Source organism: Chlamydotis macqueenii, chromosome Z (assembly GCF_036417535.1).
Source record: "Chlamydotis macqueenii isolate bChlMac1 chromosome Z, bChlMac1.mat, whole genome shotgun sequence".
Lineage (NCBI taxonomy): Eukaryota > Metazoa > Chordata > Aves > Otidiformes > Otididae > Chlamydotis > Chlamydotis macqueenii.
In genome coordinates, this window is record NC_141593.1 from 18,158,865 (window position 1) to 18,185,628 (window position 26,764).

A 26,764-nucleotide genomic window follows, 5' to 3' on the forward strand; every position below is an offset into this window, starting at 1 on the left:
GAGAGAGTTACAGGATAAGTATGTATACAAATTCTCTAGTTTATTGAACAGATTGAATCCAGATTATACTAACATATGTCTGGGGGTCCCATTTTAGTGAAGAAACAATAAATGCAGAAATACACATCTGTGGAATAAAAATCAACAGAAAATACTGCCTGTCTGCAAAGTTTAGTGTGCCATAAGCTTGTCAATAAAAGAAAGATCTTCTATGTGTTTTATTAGGTGGGACAGAAAAGTACTATTATTGAGAGTGGGATTTTTTCAACCAGTTTATTTTAGTGGGTGCCGTTCTCTTCCTTTCAACTGCCATTTCTTCTGTCGAGTGAAAAGGTCTGGCTTTAGCAAAGACGTCTTTGAGGGTGTTACATTTTTATGGATGACTTCAGACAATAGAGGTTGCAGAGGATTGTTTCCTTTGCATTGTCTTGCTTCTAAGATAAAGAGAATCCAGAATTAGTGAACTCTTCAAGGTCAGACAGATATGTTTCTCAGTAAGTTGTCTTCTGTACTCTGAGGTCAAGCAGGCTCCTCAGATTAGGGGTTTTCATAGGGTATGTGGTTAGACATTCTGGGAAAGAACCAAGAGGAGTTTTATCTTTCAGATAATGCGTTTTCCTGAACTTTTGTGCTGTTTCTTTGTTTACCTCTTACTCTCTGGACTGGCCTTGATCTTATAGGCAACTTGCAGGGAGTATACTTAGAGGTTCAGGACAAGGTATTGTTGTGGTTTGATGTGAGATAGTTGATGAGTTACTGCAAAAATCACTTCAGGCCCACTTAGTTAAGTACTTCTGAGGACTAATTGGAGAAAATCTCCCTGTCTCTCCAGGGGAAGAAAGAGTGGCTTTGATTTTGGTTTTGTGAGTAGTTCCTTGTACATTGAAGTTACTTATTTTACTAGATTTTACCCTTTGTCATTGTAGTTCCACCAGACACACCAGGAAATATTTCCTGCATTTATTACTTTGAAGCTGAACTTACCTGCACCTGGACTTCAGGAAGAGAAACAAATCTTACAACAAACTACACTCTTTACCGAAAAATGTAAGTATAGGATGTATTGGTAACACTACCAACTCCCTTCCCCTTTGTTGTAGTTTAGCCCTGCTCGGGACCAAGCTACGAAGTCTCTCTCTCACTCCCCCCACTCTCTGAAAGAATTGGGGAGAGGTAATAGAAGAAGAAAGGCTCAAGGCTTGAGATAAGGACAGAGAGAATCCTTAAAGTTACCATTACAGGCAAAACAGACTCGACTTGGGAAAAACTGTTTGTTCATTATTAAAATCAAAGCAGGGTAATGTGGAAGAGAACAAAACAACTTTCCCCCACCCCTCCTGTTCCCAGGCTTAACTTAATTTAATTAACTTAATTATCTCTACCTCCTTACCCTGCCCCGATTGGCACAGTGGGGAATAGTGAACAAGGGTTATGGTCAGTTCATCACTTGTCACTTTACACCGCTCTCCTCCTTGAGGGAAGAACTCCTCACATTCCTCCCCTGCTCCAGTGTGGGTTCCCTCCCATGGGCTACAGTCCTTCATGAACTGCTCCTGCGTGGGTTGTTTTTCCATGTGGTGCAGTCCCTCCGGAATGGCTGCCCCAGCGGACTCTCCATGGGCCACAGCCTCCTTTGGGTATCTGGCTGCCCTGATATGGGGTCCTCCCCGGGCTGCAGGTGGATCTCTGCTCCTCCGTGGGCCTCCGTGGGCTGCAGGGGCACAGCCGGCCTCACCATGGGCTGCACCACGGGCTGCAGGGGAATCTCTGCTGGGAGCAGCATTACTGCTCCCCCTCCTTCTTCACTGACCTTGGCGTCTGCAGCCGTTCCTCTCACAAGAAAAATTCTTCACAACCGGCTCAGGCAGACGCCTCTCAGGATCTTTTTACATCTCATTCACATCGCATCTCCTCTCCACTTCTTGCAGCTGGGCCGGGCCCAGTCGGGTCCAGTTCGCCACCTGGCAGGAGGCCAGAGGGTGAGGGCTGCAAGGCCCACAAGGCTCATGCCTCCTCCTCTCTGCCCCTGCTTCTACTTCTTCACATCTTCTTCTGTTTTTAAATTGTTTATCCCCTTCTTAAATTCATTATCCCAGAGGCGTTGTAGGGGAACATTCTGTCACCAATTGGCTTGCCCCTGGCCAGCAGCGGGTCTGCCCTAGGCCTGGCTGAGTCCACTGGATGAAGGGGAAGCTTCTAGCAGCCTCGTACAGAAGCTGCCACTGTAGCCCCCCCTCCCTAAACAAAACCGGCACACCCTTATATCTTGACATGTGTTTAAAAAAAACCTGGAAACATCATGGAGTTCAGAGTCATGGCATTTTCTCAGTAAATTCAATTAATTTGGGTTTGGTAATGGTTGAAAAAAGTTACATCCTGATACCTTTTTACTACACTGTATAAAATATGCAATGAGCCTTCTCAACCTGATATTCAGTAGACAAATGTTTACATCAGTATTTATATTCACTTACTTCCTTGAAGTAACATTACTAATTAGATCAAAAGCTGAGTGACCCTAGGTACAAATAGAGAATGGGGTTGCTTTGTGGGGGTGTTGCCCAGAAACTTGCTGTGTTACTAACTATCCTTGTTTTGGATGGCTAAAAAAGATCACTTCCTCCTCTACTTTAAACAATTCCCAGTTAAAATTATTAAAGCCCCTGTTATTCTCCTTGACACCAGTAGAGTTTAACCTAGGGACCTTCGGAGTTGTAAGGTTTCAGTGAAAGAATCTGGAGTTAGTTGTCCTTTTTGGATTGCCAGCATCTGGGGATTTGTATTTACGAGTACAAATTATGTAGGCTCATGATTTTTAGTGTTTTTGTAACCCCATTATAGAAGCATAAATACTTGCTTCTTTCAATTTCCATTAAATTTTAAATATTGTTTAGGAACTTACTTTTTCATAAGTTATTGTGAAAATAGTGAAATCAGTGTTAGTTCCAAGGCAGATGTCAGATACAGTTTTGAAGGTTATAGCACAGATTTTATCCCAAATGTACTTGTCAGTCTGTTCTTCGTAATAGTGCTGCTTGTAGTGCTCTTTTTCTGCCTAATCAAGACTTTAAGTAATAAGATTTCATGAAGAGTTTTCTAAAATGTCTAAAATTATTCTTGAGAACTGGAAGGAATTCAGACTTCAAAGAAGACATTTTCGTATTGTAAGTTATGCTAGCATATGATTTTTTTTTTTAATTTAAATGGTAGAGTAGGAAAACATCTTTAGTTTTATCTCCATTTTAGGCTTGACATTTTGGGCTTCCACCTTCATTAGATGGAACTTTCTTACTCCTTCTAGTGTTACTGCATTTTATAACTTAGCTGAGTTTGTGAACCCGTAAACTACAACAGCTATTGAAATTAAGTTTAAATATTGTTCCTCTCTGTACCAGCACAAATTCTTCTTTTACCACAGAGTGAATTGGATTGCAGAACTGTTTCCAGTAAAGTGTAGCCATTTATTTTAACCCAGCTAACTCCCCAGCTGAGTTTACCATATGACTATAAAAGCACTAGTATAAGGGTGCAGAGAGCTGTGGATGGAAACAAACAGCTATGCATGTTAGGGAAGATAGGGCTGCTTCCTTTCCTTTTGCAGTGGTGCAGGCTTACACTAGCTTAAAAATGTTCATGAAATACCAGCCTCAAACTGTTTTTTGAGTTACTTTAGTGATCTACTTGCTTACTACAGAATATGAAATAGTTAATACAGGCCCCATGTATGAGTTTTTATTTATTGAAGAATTTATCTGTAGGTCAGTAAAATGAAAGCAATTTTGTTAGTTTTGCATCCCATACTACTTATTACGAAAGTATATGCTGTAAAGACAGCATATTATCAGTGTGTTCTTTCAGGAAATCTGTCAAATTTCCATTATTTTGTAATAGCTTGGCAGTGGTACAATTTGGCTTTTCTTTTTTTTTGTATTTAATAGATAATAAAAGCTTATTATGACATAGTTCTGTGTGGCATGTGTTACTAGCTACATCTTTCTATCTGTATTTTTAAAGGAGGTCTTGTGTGGAGTTACATGATTTCACTTCTCTTTGAGATTTTAATCTAAGATAATAAGAGCACGTGGATCCCTCATTAAGACAATTTTACTGTTCGTTGCTGCATCTGGAAAGTTGTCTTACTATTTGCAATTAAAACTAATTGAGTCTATGCAGGCAATTTATGTGCATTTGCAGGAGCAGTGCAATTAGGAAAGTATTCATTTGCACAAACATATCATCTAAGGAGGTGTTCACTGGTAAAAATGTCCTGCAACCTCAAAAACATAAAAATAATAATTAAATCATAACCCAACGGTCAATTTTAGTTAGTCTAAGAAAATCCTCTGATTTCTAACTCCTTTTATTTTTCTCTTTTGTTTTTTTTTAGGAGGACGGAAGGAACGGTGACTCTTCCAAATATAGTGAACTCCTGCCAAAGCAAAACCGAATCATGTTCTTTTTATTACCCATATACTCCATATAGTAGTTCTTTTTGTTTTCAAGTGAAAGCTGAAAATGTTTTGGGTGAAGCGTCATCAGATTGTGTTCATATACCTATGGAAAAAATAGGTAATTAAAAAAAAAAGAGTTAAATATAGATAAAGCAGTATATATTGAGCTGACTGCACCTTCCCCAATTCTTTTTCCCTCCTTATAGCATACAGTTCAGAGAACTCTGAAGCAAATTGTATAATCGAAGTTGGTTTATATAGTAGAATAATTTTTCAGTGTAATAGTTTTGAAATTATTATTTGTATTTCTTTTGATTTTAAATGGGTTTCAGTTTTGAAGTGCCATCTAATTTTAACTGTTAGCTAAAATTACAAAGTCTCTGAAATTACATTTAGGGTTTAATAAAATGTTTCATCCTTTCCAATTTTTTTTTCATCAAAATTTAGATGCTTCCAATTAGTTCTAGCAAGTCTTTTGTTATGTCTTAATTGATGGCCTTTCCATGTAAGATTCTTCAAACTGGTTCATGGTACAGTGGCATTTCACCAGTTTCTTGGTCTTACTGAGAGGCTGTGAAAAATGATTGTGTCCTGTATTCATACTACGAAATATCTAACTACAACTGTTTTTTTTTTAAGCTAATGTCTGGTGTATCCAGTATAAATTACTAAGTTCTCAGTAATTAACAAGTAAAGGTCATATATGAAAACTTTTGGTCAAACTAAGTGGTACTTGAACTGTAGTTTTGTGTTTTTGAGTGGTACTAGATGTCAGTGCAATGTCTGGCTGTAAATGAATAGTGATATTATCATTTGTCCAGGTCTGCCTGTCATTTATTCTGCTATTCTACTTTGTGATTAGGAATGTTAAAAAGCACCTGTTCTGTGATTCCCAGGAGCAATAATATTTTGTCTTTCTCTTCTCCCTTTGTGCTATGCTGCATTTTCCTCTGTTCATTTTGGTGTAATTAATCAACAACCCTTTTAAATGAGTATTTTTGCTGCAGCACTCCTTTGGCTGTACAGTCATACACTCCTTTACTCCCTGTGTTCAGGCATCCTGTGGCTCCTCATTACTTTCCACATCCTCTATACCAGCCATCTCTTTACTCAGTGCTAATCCATTCTTTTCCCATCATGTCCTTCATACTTGCTTCCCCCTCAAATCCTTTTCAGCTGTTCACTTACCTGCAGTTTGGACTTCGGCATCCTAGCTCCACTTCGTTTCTTTTCCCTGCTGTTCTCTCTGAGTAGTATTCCTCAGTACTGATACAGATGAAAGAAATCTGCACATCTGTTTCAGAGCACGTTTGTCAGCATTAAATCAGTTATGTGTGCAATCTCTCTTACAGATACCTTCCCATATGTAGAGTTGTGTCTATAAAATAGACTGTCATGTGACTACATTGATAGGATGTATGTTATTGGGATAATAATTAAACTTATTGGAACGCACATAGATGGAGGAATTCTGAACTTTTATAGAAGCATTTTCCACTGTTAGTGTTTTTGTTTCTCCATTCTAGAGAAATTTGAACCTCCTGAAATAGTTTCAGTTAAAAAGATCACTGGTATAAAGCAGTTGCTTACAGTAACTTGGAAAATGCCTGAGAAGATTCTGCCTTCCCAAGATTTACATTGCCAAGTTCAATACAGAAACTTGTATTCAAACTCTTCGGTAAGCTACATAATTTTTCTTCTGAATGTTAGCTTCTTTGTGACTAATTTCTTGATGTTATAAAAGGCTCAATAGGAAAAAAAGTCAACAAGTAGTTGGAAATAATTATTAAAACCTTGTTATTTTAGTGGAACATAATTAGGTATGTGTGATCTTAATATCGTTTTGTTGTGTAGGATTAATTGGTCTCTTCCTTTTCATCAATATCTGTTTTGGTACACACCATGCTTCTGAATCTATTTCTGTGAAAGGATAAGGGGTGACCTTAAGCTATGGGATTGATTGCACTCACAGTTAGTAAAAATATTTTATTTTCCTGTTGCATTCTAGTGATGAAAGCAGCATTTACTCTCCACCACAATGGTTGAATCAGATTAAGATAGACTAATGATACATTAATTTTCAAGTGAATTAAAGTGTAAATTTTGCAAGATAGAAAATGAAGTAATTTTTCTGAGTTTGTCTTTCTGAGTTGTCTTTCTGACGCTTAAATGGAACTGTTATATAAAAAACAGTATTTAGTCATTTGCTTCTTTCAGATGGCCTATTCCAGTGCTCCTCAGTATGGAAGTGATTCTATTTGCAGTCTTACTGTTTCCTGCTCCAAATTTAGGAGTGGGCCAGATTGCTTGGCTTGTGTTTTTAAGTTTGTTAAACTAAAATGCCTGCCTTGATCTTACTATTTTATGCATTTAATATCTAATTCTGGGAGAGAAGAATTCATCAGGGTCACTAATAGTAGTCCTCGGAGCTTTAAAACGGTTCCTGATACTAAAGATGTTTCTAATTAGCATAGTCTTCATGTTCTCATGGCAAGCATCTTTACTGTAGACACAACATACTAGCAGTTGGATTCAGGATATGACACTTGGGATGATCTCATGAGCAGGATGGCTCAGGTCCACCTGGGATATTACAAAATAAACTAGTATTTATTTAAAAGACCCATTCAACATGTTCCTCCCTTCGGAGTCAAGACACTGGTGTCCTTGTGATGCTTATATGCATGTGAGCAGGTGAGATCCTTCCCACGTGTGGAAAACATTCATGTTTTTGTGAAGTTACAGCATTATTGTGTGTATTTGTCACTCCTGCATAAGAAATCACCTGTCTGCTTTGTCTCTAACAAATACAGTCTACATCCATTTTCTTCTTCGGAACTTACCTGCATTTTTCCACAGACATTGTAGAGAAAAAATAGTAGCTGTGATCAGGAAAGACACAAATGGAGTGAGTTTAGTTCTGTAGGATCTAAGGTATGATTCATAGTTTTATCTTTAGCCAATCCAATGGCAATGGCCAACAAAGCCTCAAACCATCAGTTAGATATAGGAGCTGTTTTTCTATCTGTCAGCACATATATGCAAAAAAAAAAAAAAGTTGTTTGAGCAAATGACAGATGGTTTTGTTAGGGAAGCTTAAAAAGTCATGGAAATATCTAAATAGTTTGCTGTGAGGTGTTTTTACTGAGTGAAAAATGGACGACCTATTTTTCTACTTGCATATACTAAGTTTCTAATTAAATAGTCTTAACTGCATTTTGGCAAGTAACTAAAAGCTAGTCTGACATGTTTGCAGTTCTATGTCACGTTCTGCAGGGGGTTGATAATAGTTTTGAAGCCCTTTTTATTTTTATTCCCAGTTGGCTAAAAAGTCTGTGGCCTAAAAGTGGTTTGTAGATTCCTGAATTCATTCTTGCAGGAATAGTTTTCTGTTTTTGACAATGAGTTTCTTGAAATCAAAATGGACTAAAATTTTAATTTTCATTAGGCAATGCACTTCCCATTACGGTGTTCAAAGGAATGAGTGTCTGCATTTTATGTTGTTATAGTTTGATTCACTTTTCATTGGAAGTTTCAACTGGTGGAAGCCAAGAATTTCTTCACAGGTTTTTGGCCCTGTGACATTCTATGTGACATTACTACTACAGTTTGGCTCCCAAGAGGGAATCTTCCTTCTTCTAAAACTTACCTTTGCTGGCGTTGTTATAATATAGCTAGCTTGAACATTTATTTTAGCATCTTCCTGTTTCAGTTATCTGAAATTTGAGGGGAGGAGAGCTGTTAATTATTGATTAATTTTTGCTATTTGGAACATAAGGCATTACTGTTGGTGTAGTGATTATATCAATCCTTCTGAGCACAACACTTAGATCTTCTTTCACCTTTTGTTTTGGAACAACAATCTAGCTTCTGAGTTCCATCCGTGAGATGTGAATGGGATCCTCTTAAGATTAGGAAATTACTCACCCTGTCATTACTTTTCCAAGAAGATACTGCATCAGTTATTTCTCATACTCTTGTCTTCCCTCACCACTTAAAGGCTTCATCTTCTTTTTTTCTCTTGGTGCTAGAGTTTTCTGTGTTTTCATTGGTCTTTTAATGTTAATCATATGCTGATAATCTTTGGGTTGGCCTACAGCCACGCTGTTACATGGCTAAGAGCTAGAAAACCATATAAGTCAGAAAAGAAAAGGAAGAAAGAGACAGGCACCCAGATGTCTGACAAGCTGCAGGTGATCACTGCTTCCCCAGGGATGCTTCTGCTGTGAGGTGGAGCTGTATCCAGGATGTTATGGTGATACTGGCTTTAGCAACACCCATTTGCTTCCCACCAGTGGGAACTGTAGTCATCCAGCACCTCCTGTGTCAGCAGAGCTGCTCTAGAATCGTGTATGAGCTGCGCATAGTTCAAGCCACAGACTGGTCAGTACGAACCAAGTTTGGGCTCAAGTTTCTCAGATTCTGGAGTTTTGCAGGAAGAATGAAGATGCTACACAGAAAAATGAAATACGAACAAGTAATTCTCAGTTTCCAGGGAGTGAGGTTGGAAACATGAAAACAGCATCCTTTGTGGTTTTTCTTTTTTTTTTTTTTTTTTTTTTTATAAATTAAGTCATATATCTGCATGCAATTTTATAGCAAATTATGTTTGTTCTCTTATCTACTTTCAGGATTTTATCACTGTCCCACTGAATTCTGCACAGAAAATAGGATCGTGTAATCTTACAGGTCTATGGGACTCCACAGAATATTTGGTTGCCGTTCGGTGTATCAGTGTTGTGTCAATATTCTGGAGTGAATGGAGTAGAGGGAAAACAGCAAGCACAGAAGAAAAAGGTAGGCTAACTATTAAGTTTTTCTTGGATTATAGTTCGGGGCATTAGGACTTAATAATGGAAAACTGTATCTTCAGCATATTATCAATCTATTGAATTTAGAATTTCGTTGTTTAAACAGAACACGTTTTGTTTAAATACAGAAGAGGGAAAACAAAGAAGAGCAAGAAATGGAGGAGACTTGAAAGCTGATGCAAAAAACATAGGGCTGAGGAAGCTTATGGAAGGAGAGAAGTTGTATTACTTGGGGGAAAAAAGGCACAACATTACATAAGGGAAAACTTCTTTTTAATAAAAAATTGTTCTCAGACTGTGTTTTTGAAACATTTTGATTGTTTTTGTAATATTACAGTATCTTTTTAATAGAACAACAAATTTCAAGATATTTTTGTCTTTAATAGCTCCTTCAGAAAAGGTGGATTTGTGGAGGGTAATTGAGTCTTCACACTCAGGTGGGAGTAGATCTGTACATCTTATGTGGAAGGTATATACTCTTTTTGTGACTTGATAATCATGTTGGTGTCCTGCAGGTTTTGTTGCATTTGTAGCACGTGTAACTGCCAGGGGGTTTTGCTGTCATTGGAAAAAAACCTCACTGAACTAAAGCAGAATTGAAAAAGCTGTTGTTTACTGAATGGTAGATGAATGGAGTTTTGTAAGCTGTGCAGAAAGGAAGGTTTTAATTATGTTCAGATCACTAGAAAATCTGATTGAAAGTCCTTAAAACTGCTCTTAAGTAATGTGGCTTACCAAAGATGTGTTTAAATTCATTTTAATATTCTAATAGACTGACCAGAAGCTTTTCGCTCTTCAGTCTCAGTATTTGACTTTTGAACCTTTCCTTCAATGAAATTTTTGCAGCTGACTGTCCTGAAGATGAGGCTTTTCTAAATATAGTAGAATAATTTTGTAATTTGACCTGTACTCTTTCATACAGTATATACTTTTGATTTTACAAATAACACTTACTACTGCCTATTTTTTTAATAGCCATTAAGAAGCTTTCCACTTTCTGGGAGAATTCTACGCTACAAAATACAGTATTTTCCAGAAAAAAATGCTGCCCTTAAAGTGACAAACTTCTCTACTGATAAGAAAATTATTTTACTTTTAAATGAAGCGGCATATATAATATCTATTACTGCCTATAACTCTGCTGGAAGTTCTCCTGAAGCTATTTTGAGGATTCCGTCCACTGATGAAAAACGTAAGATTTGTCAATATCATGATATATTTTTCTCATTAACAAAAAAAGAGATCTTCCTGACATCTGTTCAAGTTCTGTTGTAGTGGAAGAAAAATTGTGCTGAAGACATTTGTCATAGATCTGTGTATATAGAACTGTATTATACACCAATGTCTCTAGTCTATTACTTTTTACTAGGACAATGTTATCCAGTTGTCATATTTTGCTATTGCATATCATGTTTTTGTTACATAGCATTGTTTAGGTTTTTGTTTTAAGGTTGAGTTGTTAAGATATCGGCACTTTCTGTTGTTGTATTAGATTTTCTTTTTTTTTACTTTCTGAAGGTTTTTTGATTTTATTTTTTAACCTTGGACCTCGCAAATACATAGAGACCCACACAATTCTGTCTTATTCCTCTACTAGATCATAAAATTGGTTACCACAGGGCATTACTGCAGTGCATTTAATTACATAATTCAGAGATATGTTTAATAAAAGTACCTAAGATGCATAAATGGAAGCGGAGAGAAACATTGTGTTTATTCTCATTTCATATGCATTCCCAAAGTACCCCAGGTCACCCACTGCCAGAATCAGGAAGCTGATCCGCTCTAGCACAACAGTTGGGTTCTTTGGCTCGTGTGTTTAATTCTGATATCTCTGTGATCCTTGTATTGCCACATCCTGCTGCCTACTGATGATCCGCAAAAGAGGTGGCTTTTGACACTCTTGAATCACTTCTGCTACATCAGTCGTTCATTAAATAAGTGCAAGTGTTCCCCTGGAATTGCTCAATCAAATTCCAATCTAATCAGAAAACTGGAGTTTGCTGACAGTACCTGTCTATCCACTTTTGCATCCCACAAGAAATGGTTTTCTGATTTGTCCGTGCTGTGACATGCTTTTTTTCCCCCTACATATATCTCTTTTCCCTCTGCTTCACCATATATATCTTTTTTTCCCCTCTGCTTAGCCACGTTGGGTTTTCATTCAGACTTTCATTACCTCTGTTTTGCAAGTTGATGTTTCACTTTTGCTTCACTGTCATTCATGACCTTGCTGACTAGATCTACTGTTACCTATTGCCTTTGGAATCTCAATCAAAACTTGCTTATCTACACTACCTGTAAAATTGGTAGTAAATTGGTTTGTAAATTTCTACAAACTGTAAAATTCAGATCCTAAAAGAGAGACTAGTCTTCAATTCTGTATGTGTAGATCTCCTTCAGTATCATCTCAATCCCCCCTGCCCCTTTTCATTCTAACAGTTCTTGTATGCTTAATTTTAAAGTATTTTTGAGTACATGCATGTGAACATAGTATAAAGTAACTTTAAAACCTTTTTTTTAGCCTTAATTAAGTCCCATACTCTTCCCATACTCTTGTTTTCTTGCTGCTGTTTTTATGAAGATATAATTGCTGACATTTTCTGTTAAATTTTTAGTTTCTCAGATTATTGAAACAGTGAGGACCTTTACAACGAATGAAGAAGTGGTTGTGGAATGGACAGCTTCCGAACCAGAAGTAACTGAATATGTGGTTGAGTGGTATGAAGAACTGGAGACAGATCCTTTTGGTAGATCATGGCAATATGTATCAAATTCTACAAACTGGAAAACTAACAAAAGTATGTTCATTTATCAGTTACAGCTGTAACAATGTACAGATACAGATGTATTTATGTGTATTTATTTATAGGTCGACTAGAAAGAACAAACAAGGATGAACTCGTACAGCTTTTCTCAGACCATTTTAAAAAATAACAATATTATTACATGCTTTATTGATACCTTTGAATGTGATTTAATAGCAATTTTAACTCTCTCAAATTTTAACGCAACATGCAAGATGGTGTTTGCTCCCAAATAAGATTAGGCTACAGATTTCCTGTTTAAGGACTTCTGTGGCTTGACCTTATGGCAAGAATCTTCTGGGAGGAAGGCCTATGACAGGTGCATACTACTTTAGCAGAGAAATCTAGAAACAAAAGAATGAATTTCAGCTGAGATGGGTGAGTCTCTAGTCTTATGCTGAAAATTGCACTGTCTCAGCAATTTAGTGTGGAGGAGTAAATGCTCCTTATAGCTGTTCTCAACATGTAAAAAAAAACAGCTTTCCTCGTCAGCATTATTAGTTCTTTGTTTACCTTAAGCAGAAGTCACATTATGAATGTTAGCGCAAATTCAGACTTACTCTTATTCAGGTCTGATTCTGGCATTCTTTTGTGGAATTATTTTAAGGAAGATGTGGGCCATCATAACTTTTGCTGGGTGGCAATAGGTGTAAGGGACTGAAAAAGCAGCAGAGAGCTGATGAAATGCAAGGATTTGTCAATAGCCATTATTCTTGCTGAACAAGCTGGAGAGCTTGAGGAGGAATGGTCTAGGAATCCCTTTACACTGGTTTCATCCCATGGAGTGTAAAGCCACAGATTTGTCCTCTCACAGTTGATGAGAGTTGCTTGTAAATAGGAGGTGCCCCCTGTTTATTACTTGGCTGCTGGATTGTTCCAAGTTCAAAACTTTATTACCAGAAGCTTGAACTATGTCTTGAAACATAAAATTCTGCTGCAGAAATTTCAGTTGTGCACTTGTACTTTTGAGTCAAGCAGGCTAGAAGCAGATCTGCAGTTGACATAACTGGAACATCAACAGAGTTAAGAGCTGGGGCTCCATTTTTGCCTTTAAGATGTTTGATGCATGAGACAAAACTCTTCTGCAGACCAGTAAACCTAAAGATATGTGAAATTGAAAATATTCTTTGAAGTATTGTTTTATACTGGTTATTTGAAAATAAAATCTTCCTCCAAAACCTTAAACTGTTACAAGATTAATAGGTGGCTTTATATAGAGAAGCTGTATAAGGCTGTAGTATAATTACCCATTTAAAATATTTCTAGTGAAAAATGCATCAGAAACCAAGTGCTGTTATGAATACTACCAAATAAAATTCCTTGCATTAAGGGTAGTAATGGACATTTGAGGCAATAAATATATATTGTGCTTTCTAAAAAGCTGAAGAAAACAGAGGTCTGTAACAGTATATTTAGGACTGCATTGTGATTTATTTTACTCTCATTGTATTAATCTCACAAAAAGAATTGTATGTAAATATTCCTTTTTTTCCTTTACAGATAACTTTAAGCCTTTTATATGCTATAACATCTCGGTGTACCCTCTCTATGGAAATAAAGTAGCGGCTCCATATTCCATACAAACCTACGTTCAAGAAAAAAGTAGGTATTTTAAACTAATAATGTTGTGAAAGGTGTGTTGTAGTCCATCTCTCAGAGTATTATCTTTGAGCAGTTTGGTACTGACATTAGTGCAGGAGAGAGGTAGATGCTGAAAAAACCAAAGATTTGAGCTTCCTGATTTCTGTTCATAGATCAGCTACTGAATTGTTCAGTAGAGAAGACTTGTATCTTGTGATACAGGTACGTTGCTGCTTGAATCCACTCGTTTGTTGTGAAGTTTACATAGTGTATACAAAGCACTTGCAAAGAGTATAGCTACAAGCATGAAAACAGTTTTTTTAAACTGGCTATCTCTTAAATGTTACAGCTCATTTAGATATATAATTAGATTTTATTTTAATGCTTATCTGTATTTATCAGTCCTAATATATGAGGAAATTCTATTCACAGAATAAAAGAACAGTTTGAAAAGTTTGCTTTTTGTTAAAATTTGTCATGTAGCAAACTACTTGCAGTCCTGCACATAAAAAATGTTAAGAAGCCCACATGTTTGCAATTGGATAAAAACTAGAGGAAGAGGAGGAAGATTTCTTTATTTGTAGAAGTTTAATGTGAATTCAGTGATTTATACAGCCAGCTGCAAGAATGTTGTTTACTGATAATTTTAAGCTTTCAGTATGGAAGTATTGTATGTTTGAGTAATACTAGCACAATTAGAACTTTATTTAAAGCACTTTCCTGTTTGTAGGGAGTACTAAAGGTTGTCAGAGAATGGGAAAGAGGATACTTGTTTTAAAACTGAAGCACAGAGAACTCTTGCTTCAAAGTTACAAGCAATGCACATGTACAAGTGAAAAGACTTTGTCTAATTTAATGGGGAAAGGCTGGAGATGTGGGGGACCCCAGGTGAATCTCAGCTCAGCCAGAGACATCCTGCATACACAGTGACCTTGCACCTGAGTTCCCCCATGAGTGTTCAAGGATATTTTTACCTCTTGATCTCTCTCTGATGTGAGGATACAGCGTTTTAATGATCTTGAGGTATTTGTATGCAGTAATGCTGAGAACTACGTAAACACCAGAATAGATGAGGGGAAGTATTATCAGAAGAAACCACATATTAAAGAGGGTGAGAAAAGCTAAGGGCTGTATCAGAGCACTAAGACGACATATTTACTTGTACATTTGTTGCCACTGATGTTGCTGGTATGTGTGAAGTGACACAGATAGATAGTGTTGCTGTACTTAGACTATTTTACTACTTTTTCTAATTTATAATGCCTCTGAGTAGAGCCATCAGAAGGGCCTGTGGCTGACACAGGCATTCCGGGGAAAAATGAAGTTACAATAAAATGGAAGGAGATTTCAAAAGATAAAAGAAATGGATTTATCAGTAACTATACCATATTTTATAAACCTGAAGATGGAAAAGAATTGAGTAAGTACACATTAAACATCAATGCTTTCAACAGGATTATGACAATCTGCTGTCTGAGGACAGGTATTTTCATAGTTATTAGCATGCTTTGTTATTTTATGTTATAAATATGTCTGAAAATACTGGTAATAAATGTGATGTGAAGTTTAGAAAAAATTTTAGACTTAATTGAAATGATGGGGTATTCTAGTGAATAGTCCCTGCTTTAATACTACACGTGTATTCTTGCTCAGCTTCTTTGTGCTGAACTTACTTTGCATACCACTGGTTGCTCTCAATTAGTATTTTATACTATAAGTATTGTACTGCCCATGGTAGTATAGCCATGACTGTTGACCACATCGTCCTTTTTTGCTTCTCAGATGCAAATCTGATGAATCTCCAGGTGATAGATTAGTCAGTATATGGCAGCACTATCATTCCTCTTCCCTTTCCAGACCAGGCTGGAAACTCATATATGAGAGACTTTTTGCAGATTGTTCTCTGTTAACAGTAAAAAAGTAAAATTTGTGAGATTAAGCCCAATTAGAGAGTATTATTTGTCAGATACTTGCTATTTTCCCCTTTTACATCTCTTCTAGTCTCTCTCTGTCTTCAAATCTCTCTTCCTTCGTGACATACCTCTGAAGCCGATGGTGAAAGTCACGACAGAAGTAGGGGAGCTAAAGTGGAGCTAAAATATATTGGAGAGTCATAGATCCTGTGCAGAATCATTAATTTGAACCTCGTTGAAGGTTCAGTGAATTTATACATTCCATGCATGTCCTTGGCAGCATGCCTTTCCCAAGTCCTCAGCTTCTGGAACAGTATGGTGGAAATTTTCTGGTAAAAACGTTTTTACGATCAGTTTTTTTAATAAAAGTAAAATAGCAAATAATAGCAAATAAACTAAAATAAGCTGCCAAGAAATAGTTTCTTTGAACATAGTTTTGGATTAATTTCTACAAATGTACTGATTTTCTGGGCTTGGTAATGCTTTTCTGCTCTGGAGGCTGATAGTCTAAATTTTTGAGTGTATTCTTAACCTCCTACCTCGGAAGCAGTATCCATACAAAGTATCAGTATAATCCTATCCATTCAGAACTTCTCTAGCATAAATCTCAGCAGAATCTTTTATGAGAAATATTTAAATGACCTAAATTTGTTCTTCCTGTATAGTTTATGAAGAGAGCTGTTGGATCATTAAGTGCTTCAGACATGGTTCTTTTTCCTCCTTTATTTTAGACATCACTGTTAGCACACACCTAACATAATTCAAACTTACAAATCTTGTGATGCTTTTGGTTGCTTATGGGTATCCAGTTCAGAGCCAGGGCAAGAGTATTTGTGGTAATTTTTAAATTAGGTAGAGGAAGCTCATTATTTCTGTCAGATTCAGTCCTTTATGTGCAATTTTCCCTGCCGTGTTGGTTTCTGAGTAATTCAATGCTGACTGCTGTGTGTGGGGTCATCCTCAAGACATGCCGCCTCATGTTATTGAGCCATATATCTTCGTATTACTTCTAATGTAAAGCAGACTGTGCCCATTTTATGGGTTCAAATTAGTTTCTTTAGGAAATTAGTTTAAATAGCAACTCAAGGGAGTTAAATCTGAATGGCAAAACCCTACTGTACTGATGTTTTTGAGGCTTCTCTGATGTCACATCTTTTTGATAAGAATAGAATATGGAGTTTGTGTCAAGGTGACTTCACTGATGGCCTTTTAACTCTAGAACTTTACTTGCCTTCCCTTGATTTTAAGGGAAACTTTCATTGTTTAATCTCAGTGCATATTGCAGCATATCTGTTTTTTGAGTGTTTCTTGAATGAACTGAATGATGACATGATTTGCCTTTGACTTCATGCACCAGAAAATGTTTTAGTGACTTTAATTTCATAATATGGAAATGTTTTTGATTCTGCTTGTAGACTAGAATATTATTATATACCCTGCTTAAAAATACTTAAAAATGAAGCACGTCATACTAATTGCAGTAGTGGAGAAGGTATTGGAAAGGTTGAGTTCTATTCAGAAAAGCATTTTGAAACTTGAAAAAAAATTCCTGTCAATTTTGGCTTTCCTCTGACTTTATTTGGGTAATATCCCAGTGCTGATAGATTGCATCCTTTTGGATGATCAGTGTCTAACTGCAAATATTAGAAATATAGTTACATTTCACGAGCTACAGAAACTCTTTAAAGTTCTTAATTTCTAAGCCAACTATTTGGAGTTCTTAATTTCAGAGCCTAGATTCCAGGAAATAAATTTCTCAAAGCACTGTTTTCAATGATAAAATAAACTGCAGGAGATCGTAATTTGCCTATCTTTAGTATTAGCAAAAAAAAAAAGTGTATTTATTTTTAAACATAAATTCATACTGGTTTATGTTTTTGCCCTAAACTTTTAAGTAGCATTGATAAACATTATTTGGTAATTGAAGTTTTTTCTCTCAAAGGACTGATGAAGTTGCTTTGTGTTTCAAGTTGTCTTTACTTTGTCATTGTAAAAGATGCTAAATAAGCATACTGTTCCCTAATATAACACTGTTTTGTGTGTTTATTGACATAAATCTTCTCCTAAAAAGATGAAACGGTGAACTCTGATGTTCTGCAATACAAACTGAAGTCCTTACAGGCTAATACGCAATATACTGTCTATATCATGGCAAGCAATGCAGCTGGTGGAACCAGCGGAGAGCCAAAAACCTTCAAGACTTTGAAATTCAGTAAGTAATATTCCAGGTTAGTTATTACTATTTTAAAAACAGATTTGGGAGTAAGAAATATTGGACGTTTTTGTTTAGGCATTTGTTAATTCCTTTTTTTTTTTGTTTTAATTTAATGTTAAATGAAACAAGGAAGAATTACCAACACTAGCTGAATTTAACTAAGTTTCACTGTTCATCTCACAGACTAAAACCTCTAGATTAGACTCTTCATCCTAGGTGACTTTTAAACGTTGTCTTGGTATGACCCTAACCAACCTGTTTCTAATTTCAAAGTTGGATGAGGTGACCTACAGATATCCCCTCCAATTTGAATTATTATGTGATTCTGTTAAATAAAGGAAATTTTAAAATGCAATACATCTGTTCCTGAGATATCCTGAGAAGTCTCATCATGAGCTGCTTTTTTGGCTCAGTAACTGTGACTTGTTGGATTCAAAATACTCATCTTTTGACATGTTGTACAATGAGTACCATACAATATTCTCTGTAATTTTGGCTGCTTTTGACATAGCTCGTTAGCATTATGCTAATTTGGTGACTTGGATGTTGAAAATTAGCTGTCTTAGGGGAATAAATCAAGACATGATAAAGATCTGTGGTTTTCTTTTTTTTTTCCCCTTCTAAAGATAAAGAAGATGTTATTTTCATTGCTTTACCCGTTGGATTAAGCATGTTGTTTCTGTTAGGCCTTTGGATAACATGCATTTTGAAAAAACACACGTGAGTACATTTTCTGCCTTCTAAAACTGAATGCAGTCAGTTAATTTTAACTTGTAAATGGCACGTTTTCATGTATCTTATAAATGCATTTGTTGGGTTCCAAACTAATGTCAAATTAAGAAAATAAGCAATTGGAGTAACAAATAGCTAAGTATACAGGTTATTTTGTAACTGCAGTTAATGTCCAATAGTCCAAAAATTAATATTTATTTTAGAAAGTGCAGTAAATCAGAACGAAAGAAATAAAGTAGAAACGGATTTACTTATCACCTATGTCAGTTTATGGAAAACACTGCTTGACACTTGCGGTTCCACAGTCCATCAAGTGAAGGGGGAGCATACTTTAAGTCAGTTATTGAAAATTTAATAAGGCCAAAACCAAAGTTTCCCAGGCAGTCTTGTTTATCTGCTAGTACACCACTAGAACACATTTCATGTAACCCATATGGCTTATCTCAGCTACATTAATGTTGTTTGTTGTTAGTTTGTGATGTACAGCTCCCTTGAGCTGTAATGAAGAAGTAATGAAGAAACTAGAAATTATGTCATGTGAAAGCATTTGGATGCTTGATCCATGAGTATGAATCTGTATCTATACATGATTCATAATCATTTTATCTGCTATCACAGATGTCCCCTGCCAGATTTTAATTTTTTTCCTTACAGCATAGGGATGCTATAACATCCCAGACATGACTGTGAGGATTTTTTTAAGGTTATAAAATGTGCTTTTCTTTAGCATGAAAAGTGACTGGGTGGTTTGGCTGAAGCTTAGTAAGAAGGTTAAAAATCTTAAATATTTTGGTGTGTTCTAAGCTGTTGGAACCAAGATTGTTGTCATGCAAAGCATCAGGTAATATGCATAGCTGAAGTAGTGAGTGTAATTACCAACTTTTTTACATTTTTATCTGTATTCTGAATTTTTCCAATAGTAAGAAGCTATTCTTTGATTCTGGAGAATACTTCGGGATGTAGTTGAGTGTTCGTGTTTTTGCATAGATGAAATTGCCATGTGAAAAGTCAAGCTATGGCCTGGTTTTCATTCACTTACATATATATCCAGTATCAATAAGTGATTAATTTTGTTTCCTCTTCATTACTGCATTGGACAGTTATAAGCTACAGTGCCAGTTAGCATCAGTTATCTGCTGTTAACCTAAGAACTCAACATAGTTCTAGTGCGGTGTAGTGCTAGGGACGCTTTCCTACAGCAAAGTTTACCTGGGGTGGCTTTTCACTGAAGAACCACCCTGAAACGTGATCACAACAGATTTTGTATACAGCCTTATTTTGGCATGCTATTATTGATCTATATAATCTAAAAAAAAAAAAAAACTTTTGTGGATTAGTAGTTTTTCTGCGATGTCTCTGTAACCCAAGATTTTTACTTGTTGAAATATAAAAATTAATGTGAGAGAGAAAAAATTTAATGAAAAAGAATGTGTTGATATAGGAAAGACCTCCTTTGTGAAGAATTGGTATTTTAGCAGTATTTGGGCTTTCTGCAGATTTGTTCATTTTATTTTTAATAATCTATTTTTTTCATCGTTTGACTAGAATTCCTTTCTCAATGATAGGTTTAAAAAGGTCTGCTGGCCTGATATACCCAACCCTGCGGAGAGCATTGCAGTGGAATGGCCTCTTGATGCATCTATGGTAATAGTTGCAATTTGATGTATTAAAGAAGGGATCAAATGGAGACGTGTCCTCTGACAGTCTTTTTGTGACTAAATTAAAAGAACACTTGAGTTTCATTCTTCTGTTTAAGCGCTATAAAATGCTCTTTGTTGTATTTCAAATTAATAGAAAAAATACGTCTTTGTAAAGTATAATTATTGTATGTTAATGATAAATAATGCTTTGAAGTTATAAAGTGATTGGTGGACATGGTTTATTAAATAAAATCAATTAAACTTGCTCAGGTTATTGAGTCTGAGTCAGATTCCCACATCTGGGTATCTTCTCCCTTCTCCACAAAAAATGTAGTGCTACATATAATAAGATTTGGTATATTATTGTACTAACATTTCCATCTTTTTAATTGTTGGATATTTATTCCTTGTTAAAGTTTTCATATTTATTTGATTGAAGTGGAGTTGATCAGGTTTACATAGAAAGTGTAATCTGTGGAGAATGAGATTTAACCTTTTGTCTGAAAAATGACTGGTTAGAGTGGAGAAGATACAAACAGTCTGAGGCTGATTCTGAGCCTTCATTGAAACTTCCTGTTTTATTAAGCGTAGAAAACCTAATATGAAAGTGTTTAATAAATGAACAGAATAACATTGTCATTTTTAGTACTCGTTCACATATAACTACATCCCAGCTGAAATGCGTGTGAACTCTTTATTAATGCACTTTTAAAATTAAGAGTCAAACAAAGCTCAAATGGCAATATTTTATGTATTAAAAAAATAAACTAATACATTATCTATCCCAATATGACTTTCCAATTTATCTCTTTGTACTGACAGAATAATTCGTTTATGAAGGGAGTGACATCTGAGGCTAAAACCATAGACTTTGAAGACGTAAGTGTTCTGGAACACTGTTTTCCTGAAGAAAGTCAAGAAGGATCACTACTAATGAATTGTGAAAACCGTCTTTCTGAATGTACTGATATTAATACAAAAGACATGATTAATGGAGATAAAAAGATATTGTATAATGAAGAAAATGAAGTTGACAGATGTTTTTTACCACCCCTGCCTTATATAATTACTGATCAAGATATCAGAAATCAAATACATTCAAACGCGATACCAGTGAAGGAAGTCCAACATATAGAAATGCTGGAAGATGATTTATGTGAATCCCAACAGACTTCATTTAAAAACGAAGATGTTTTAAAGCTGGAAGATTGCAGTGAAAAAGCGCTATTCAATCCATACCTTAAAAATTCTGTTAAAACAAGGGAATTTCTTATTTCTGAGAACTTGCCAGAACACAGTAAGAATGAACCCAGCAGCCGGTCAACTGTCTTACCTCCATTTCAACAAAATATCCCAGGACAATCCTATGTAACTGTGGACATGTTTGGGCTAGCCACGGCCCATTAGCGTGAGAAATTTTTCTTTGTGAAGTCCCCTTTTGAGATATGTCTTGGCACTGATGCTCATATGTATTCTTGTGTTCTAACCTCGCTGATCTCAGTTAATTTGGATGAAAATGCTCCCTTCCTTTGAACAGCCGTGAAGTAATTTTTGCACTGTGTTCATATCCGTCAGGGTTCATTTTCAGTGGACTGGGGATTTTTTTTGTTTGGTTTTGTTTTTTTAACAAATAGATGTGTCAGTACTGAGGCAAAGGAAATAGCTTTTCTTATTGCTTCTTTGTTCTCCCCTATCAACTTGCTAAAACAAACTCATCTTTGCTGCAGGAGCATCGAGCAGCGCAAGCAGCTCACCGATTTTCCCCTAGGCAACCAGTTCCCAGGGCTGAGCTCTGCTGGGGAAATGTGGACTAGCTTGAACAGAGCCAGTATCTCTGAATCCTTCCTTATGTTACATGGAGTAGAACTGCTTTCCTGTTCTTATTTCCCTCAATTGTTTTGTATCTGGTTTTATGTATAGAGTTCCCCCTGTTTCGCAAATCCTTGGTAGAGTTCAGTAATTGTCTTGCATCCTGACTCTTGAATCAGTGATTTGGCTCATAGTTTCTCTGTCTTTAATGAGAGGATATTTGTTATATGTATGCTATTGACTTGTCTGCATTTTAGAAAAGCTAGGGTCATGCTGGCTCTGTTGCTTTCTTCCCTTTTTCTTGTGTTTATAATCATCCTCTGCATTTTGTGCTGCTTTTGTCTCTCCTGTTTGTTTGCTGCCCTGTTCACTGCATGGTATCTTCTTATCTTCTTGTTCCATTGCCTCTAATTTCTCCTAGTTTAAAACTGTGTTTCCCAGTTGAAGTTTTGATATTTTAAACTGAAAAAAAAAAATCAACTAAATATGGCATCTTGTGTTGGAATAAGCACTGAGCTTGTATTTAGGAAATTATTTTTCTGGGAGATACTGAAAAAAACACTAAGTCTACAAAATATCCCCAGATAACCTCTGATAGCTGATTTAGAATTAGAGATTTCTGCATCAAGGCTGTAACTTATGTAATTTGTTTTGTAATTTTGATAAGTCATAAAACTACTTGTGGTTTCCATTTTACGCGGCAGCAATTAAGTAGGAAACTCTCCATCACACTTATTGTTTTTCAGCAGGAAAGAGGCTATTACTGTAAAATTCTTACTGAGATAATTACTCTGTTAAAAGACAGGTCAAAAAAAAAGAGAGTCGCCTCTAAGTAAAATGTGTTAAAAGGGGGTGTTCATTATGACACATGTGGCATATAGTAATTTTAAGACTTTAAACTATTTTCACAGTATTTAAAGGCTTCATGTCACCTGTCTTGTTTGCGCATAAGTACAAGCTTCTTTAGGGGTAAAAAATATACAGGAGTCATGGGGATAGAAAAAGGAGTGACAAATGTGAACAGGAATAGAAAGCCTTTCCTTTCTGCACAGGAAGGCAGTGGAGGAGAATGGAAAATATATTGCCCAGCATGAATGAAGAAGCTGAGCCTTACCCTGGATGTATTGGCTAATATTTGCATTTTGTTGGGGAAGACAGTTTGCATTGCATTGTGTTGGGGAAGACAGGGTAAAGTTTGCATTTAGGCTTTTCATCTATAGTTTGGAAGCTGCTTTTACTTAGAGCAAGATTTGTTTAGTTTCCAAGAAAGGATAAGAAAACAACGTCTGCAAATGTTCCTTGTACAGCAACGCTGATTTCCACACCGCCCTTCTCCCCCCAGGTTTGTTGGGTCACTTTCCCGATCACAGTACTTTAAGCCAAAATGTAGGTGTATTTGTTCTTAGAAGCCCTTGCTTATTTAGATAAATTGTGCTCTGCAGCGAGCATGGGACACAGCTTTGGTTGGGTCAGTGCTCCTGCTTCTTCACTCACTTCCAGACTTCTCACAGCTACACTGCCATTTCCTGGAGTTCAGAAGCAGTTTTGTTTGTTTGTTTGTTTGTTTTTTTCCTCTTAAATATCAGTATTTGTTTTGATATCACAAGATTTAAAAATAAACAGATAATAAGCTATTTTGGGCCCTGTCTAGAAGTTGTTTAGCAGCCATATGAAAGCAGCATACTCTGAGTTGCATGATTGAGTCAGGTAAAAAATAAAAATAATGCAACCTTCAAGGGATCATCAGAAAGAGGAGGTTCTTGCTGGGTCATTTGGGTAGGATCTCCCTGTAGCATCTCTTAGCTTCTGGAGGGTAAGTAATAACATGCTTTTCCATCCCATTTTATTTCCCTGTCTATTGCTATTCTGCTTTTCTCTCCTCACTTCTGATTTCCTTGCCCATTATTTTCTCTGAAAAAGTGGTGCAATAAGTGAGCTCAGTACATCTCAGAAATTAGGGCTGCCTTTTCCCCATGCTTTGGAATACCAGCTTCTTGAACTTGGTTTGTTTTGTATTCAGAGCTGTACTTTTTCTGACCTTTTACAATTTGTCTTTCGAACTAATGCTGTGAATCATGAAAAAAATAAAACTTGAGAGCACATGGAAACGGTTTTATTCAGTTTATACTAAATACACCATTTAGACAGTTTAGATTTTCATACTCATGTAGAAATGTGGTCCTATATTGAGAGGGATCCGCAAATAGATTGGGTATTTGGGCAGTTATTTCAGTTTTTTAATGTCAAGAAGCAATGGCAGGTTGGACATTAAAATACTTCAACACTTTTGGTGCATTTTTTAATAGAACACCTGGTATAATTATTCCTAGAGAATGATTTTCCTAGGTTTCATTTCATTTCACCATTACTAATCTGAAAGATGTCCATTTCTACCCCTCTTTAAAATGCAGAAAATTAATCTTGCAGGTGTGTAGGTCTTTGCAAGGTTAATAAAGATCAGCTTGTGGCATAATTTCAAGAACATATTTATGCATCTTCACAGTTGTCATTCTTACGTGTGTCATACAAATAATGCTTTTCTCACCTTAAGGCTTATGCCCTGCAAATTATTAATAGGTCATGTTTTTCACTTACCGTATTTTTAGCTAAATTAAACGTTCAGTCTTCTGTTACCTGAGTTTACCTTTTACTCCCAAGAATTTCAAATTCTTTGAACAGGAATCCCACAAACTCTTTGATGTAACAGAGTAATGTATTACACATAAATTTTCCATACTGCATAATCTATGATATTTCTGTGTTCTCATGCCCTTTACAATTGCCCAAATAGGGGCGAAAAAAGTGTGTTAGTCATTAATACAGTGAAGAGAGGGAAGCTTTTTTCCTCCAGTTAGCAAGCACTTGGTCAGTGCGTGCCCCTCCAGAGATGATGTGATTGCTCTTGCACAGCTGCTGTAGCTGTAGTCTGGCCTAGCTGGTGCTATTTAGTGTTTGTCTTACCGCAACGTATATTTCATTACAGATAACATGTTGTCTTTTCCTATTCCTGAAAGACTGATTTGTTATAAATAGATCTCTCTTTTTGAGATAGTTGATGACTTCTCAAGATAGATGATTCAACTTCTGTTCATGAGTGAGAACTTAGAAGACTTGCATTGCTAGTCCGAGTTTGGTGTCTCATGTAGCAGAGGTAAATGTTTTTATGCAACGGAGCCCTCATCTGAGCACAGGGGTTGTGTGTGGGACTCACAGCTTCTGTTCTTGCTCCGCAAATGGGTTCATGTCACTTTTGCACTCATTTCAACAGTCCCGATGATACAGTTAGTTTTGTACCAGTTTTGCACAGTGATGCTGTAGGCTTTGTCTTTGTAGCTTTGAGACTTAACACTGCAAGATGGGCAAAGGAGTCCAGGAAGGCTGGGCATTCTTCAAGAAGCAAATCTTAAAAGGTGCAGGAGCAGGCCCTTCCTATACGCTGAAAGATAAGCAAGTGGGGAAGATGACCAACCTGGCTGAACAGAGAGCTTTGGCTGGAACTTCAGGAAATGAAAAAAGCGAGTTTATGACCTTTGGAAGAAGGGGCAGGCAACTCAGAAGGACTACAAGTATGTCATGAGGTTATGCAGGGAGAAAACTAGAAGGGCCAAATCTCAACTAGAACTTAATCTGACTGCTGCTGTAAAAGACAGTAAAAGTGTTTTTATGACTACCTTAGCAACAAAAGGAGGACTAAGGAAAATCCCCATCCTTTATTGGATGTGGGGAGAAACACAGTGACAAAAGATGAGGAAAAGGCTGAGGTAATGCCTCCTTTGTCTCAGTCTTTAACAGTAAGACCAGTTGGTCTCTGGGTACCCAGCCCCCTGAGCTAGAAGACAGGGAGCAGAATGAAGCCCCTATAACTGAAGGGAAAATGGTTAGCGACCTGCTACACCACTTGGACACACACAAGTCTATGGGGTGGGATGGGATCCACCCAAGCGGACTGGGGATAGGGTGGAAGTGCTCACCAAGCCACTTTCCATCATTTATCAGCAGTCCTGGCTAACTGGGGAGGTCTCAGTTGACTGAAGGTTCGCAAATGTGACACCCATCTACAAGAAAGACTGGAAGGAGAATCGAGGGAACTATGGGCCTGTCAGCCTGAGCTCGGTGCTTGGGAACTGAGGAGCAGATCATCTTGAATGCCATCATGTGGCACGTACAGGACAACCAGGCGATCAGGCCCAGTCAGCGTTGGTTTATGAAAGGCAGGTCCTGCTTGACTAGCCTGATCTCCTTCTGTGACTAGATTACCTCCTTAATGGATGAGGGAAAGGCTGTGGGTGTTGTTTACCCGGATTTTAGTGAAGCCTTTGACACAGTTTCCCACAGCATTCTCCTGGAGAAACTGCTCATGGCTTGGGACAGGTATACTCTTTGTTGGGTAGAAAACTGACTGGGTGGCTGGGCCCAAGGAGTTGTGGTGAAAAGAGTTAAATCCAGTTGATGGCTGGTTACAAGTGATGTTCCTCAGGGCTCAGTATTGGGGCCAGTTCTGTTTAATAGCTTTATCAATGATCTGGACAAGGGGATGGAATGCACTCCCGGTAGGTTTGCAGACAACACAAAGTTGGGCAGGAACGTTGATCTCTTTGAGGGTAGGAAGGCTCTGCAGAGGGATCTGGATCAATGGGCTGAGGCCAACTGTATGAGATTTAAAAAGGCCAAGGGCTGGGTCCTGCACTTGGGTCACAACAACCCCATGCAACACTCACTACAGGCTTGGAGAAGAGCAGCTAGGAAGCTGCCCATCGGAAAAGGGCCTGGGGCTCAACCGACAGCCGGCTGAATATGAGCCAGCA

At 37.0% G+C, this 26,764-nt stretch overlaps 1 protein-coding gene across 1 annotated transcript in view; it reads left to right on the top strand.

The window, feature by feature from the left end:
- The window catches only part of IL31RA (interleukin 31 receptor A), a 35,575-nt gene extending 11,514 nt beyond the window's left edge, over positions 1-24,061 (top strand). The window contains exons 6-18 of the mRNA XM_086770604.1: positions 927-1,047; positions 4,388-4,569; positions 5,978-6,129; positions 9,083-9,248; positions 9,649-9,731; positions 10,238-10,454; positions 11,881-12,063; positions 13,570-13,671; positions 14,924-15,070; positions 17,635-17,775; positions 18,405-18,498; positions 20,076-20,154; positions 20,973-24,061. Coding sequence (XP_086626730.1) covers positions 927-1,047; positions 4,388-4,569; positions 5,978-6,129; positions 9,083-9,248; positions 9,649-9,731; positions 10,238-10,454; positions 11,881-12,063; positions 13,570-13,671; positions 14,924-15,070; positions 17,635-17,775; positions 18,405-18,498; positions 20,076-20,154; positions 20,973-21,557 — 2,252 coding nt within the window. The 3' untranslated portion in view covers positions 21,558-24,061. The remainder of the gene's footprint in view (positions 1-926; positions 1,048-4,387; positions 4,570-5,977; positions 6,130-9,082; positions 9,249-9,648; positions 9,732-10,237; positions 10,455-11,880; positions 12,064-13,569; positions 13,672-14,923; positions 15,071-17,634; positions 17,776-18,404; positions 18,499-20,075; positions 20,155-20,972) is intronic.
- The last annotated feature ends 2,703 nt before the right edge of the window (positions 24,062-26,764 follow it).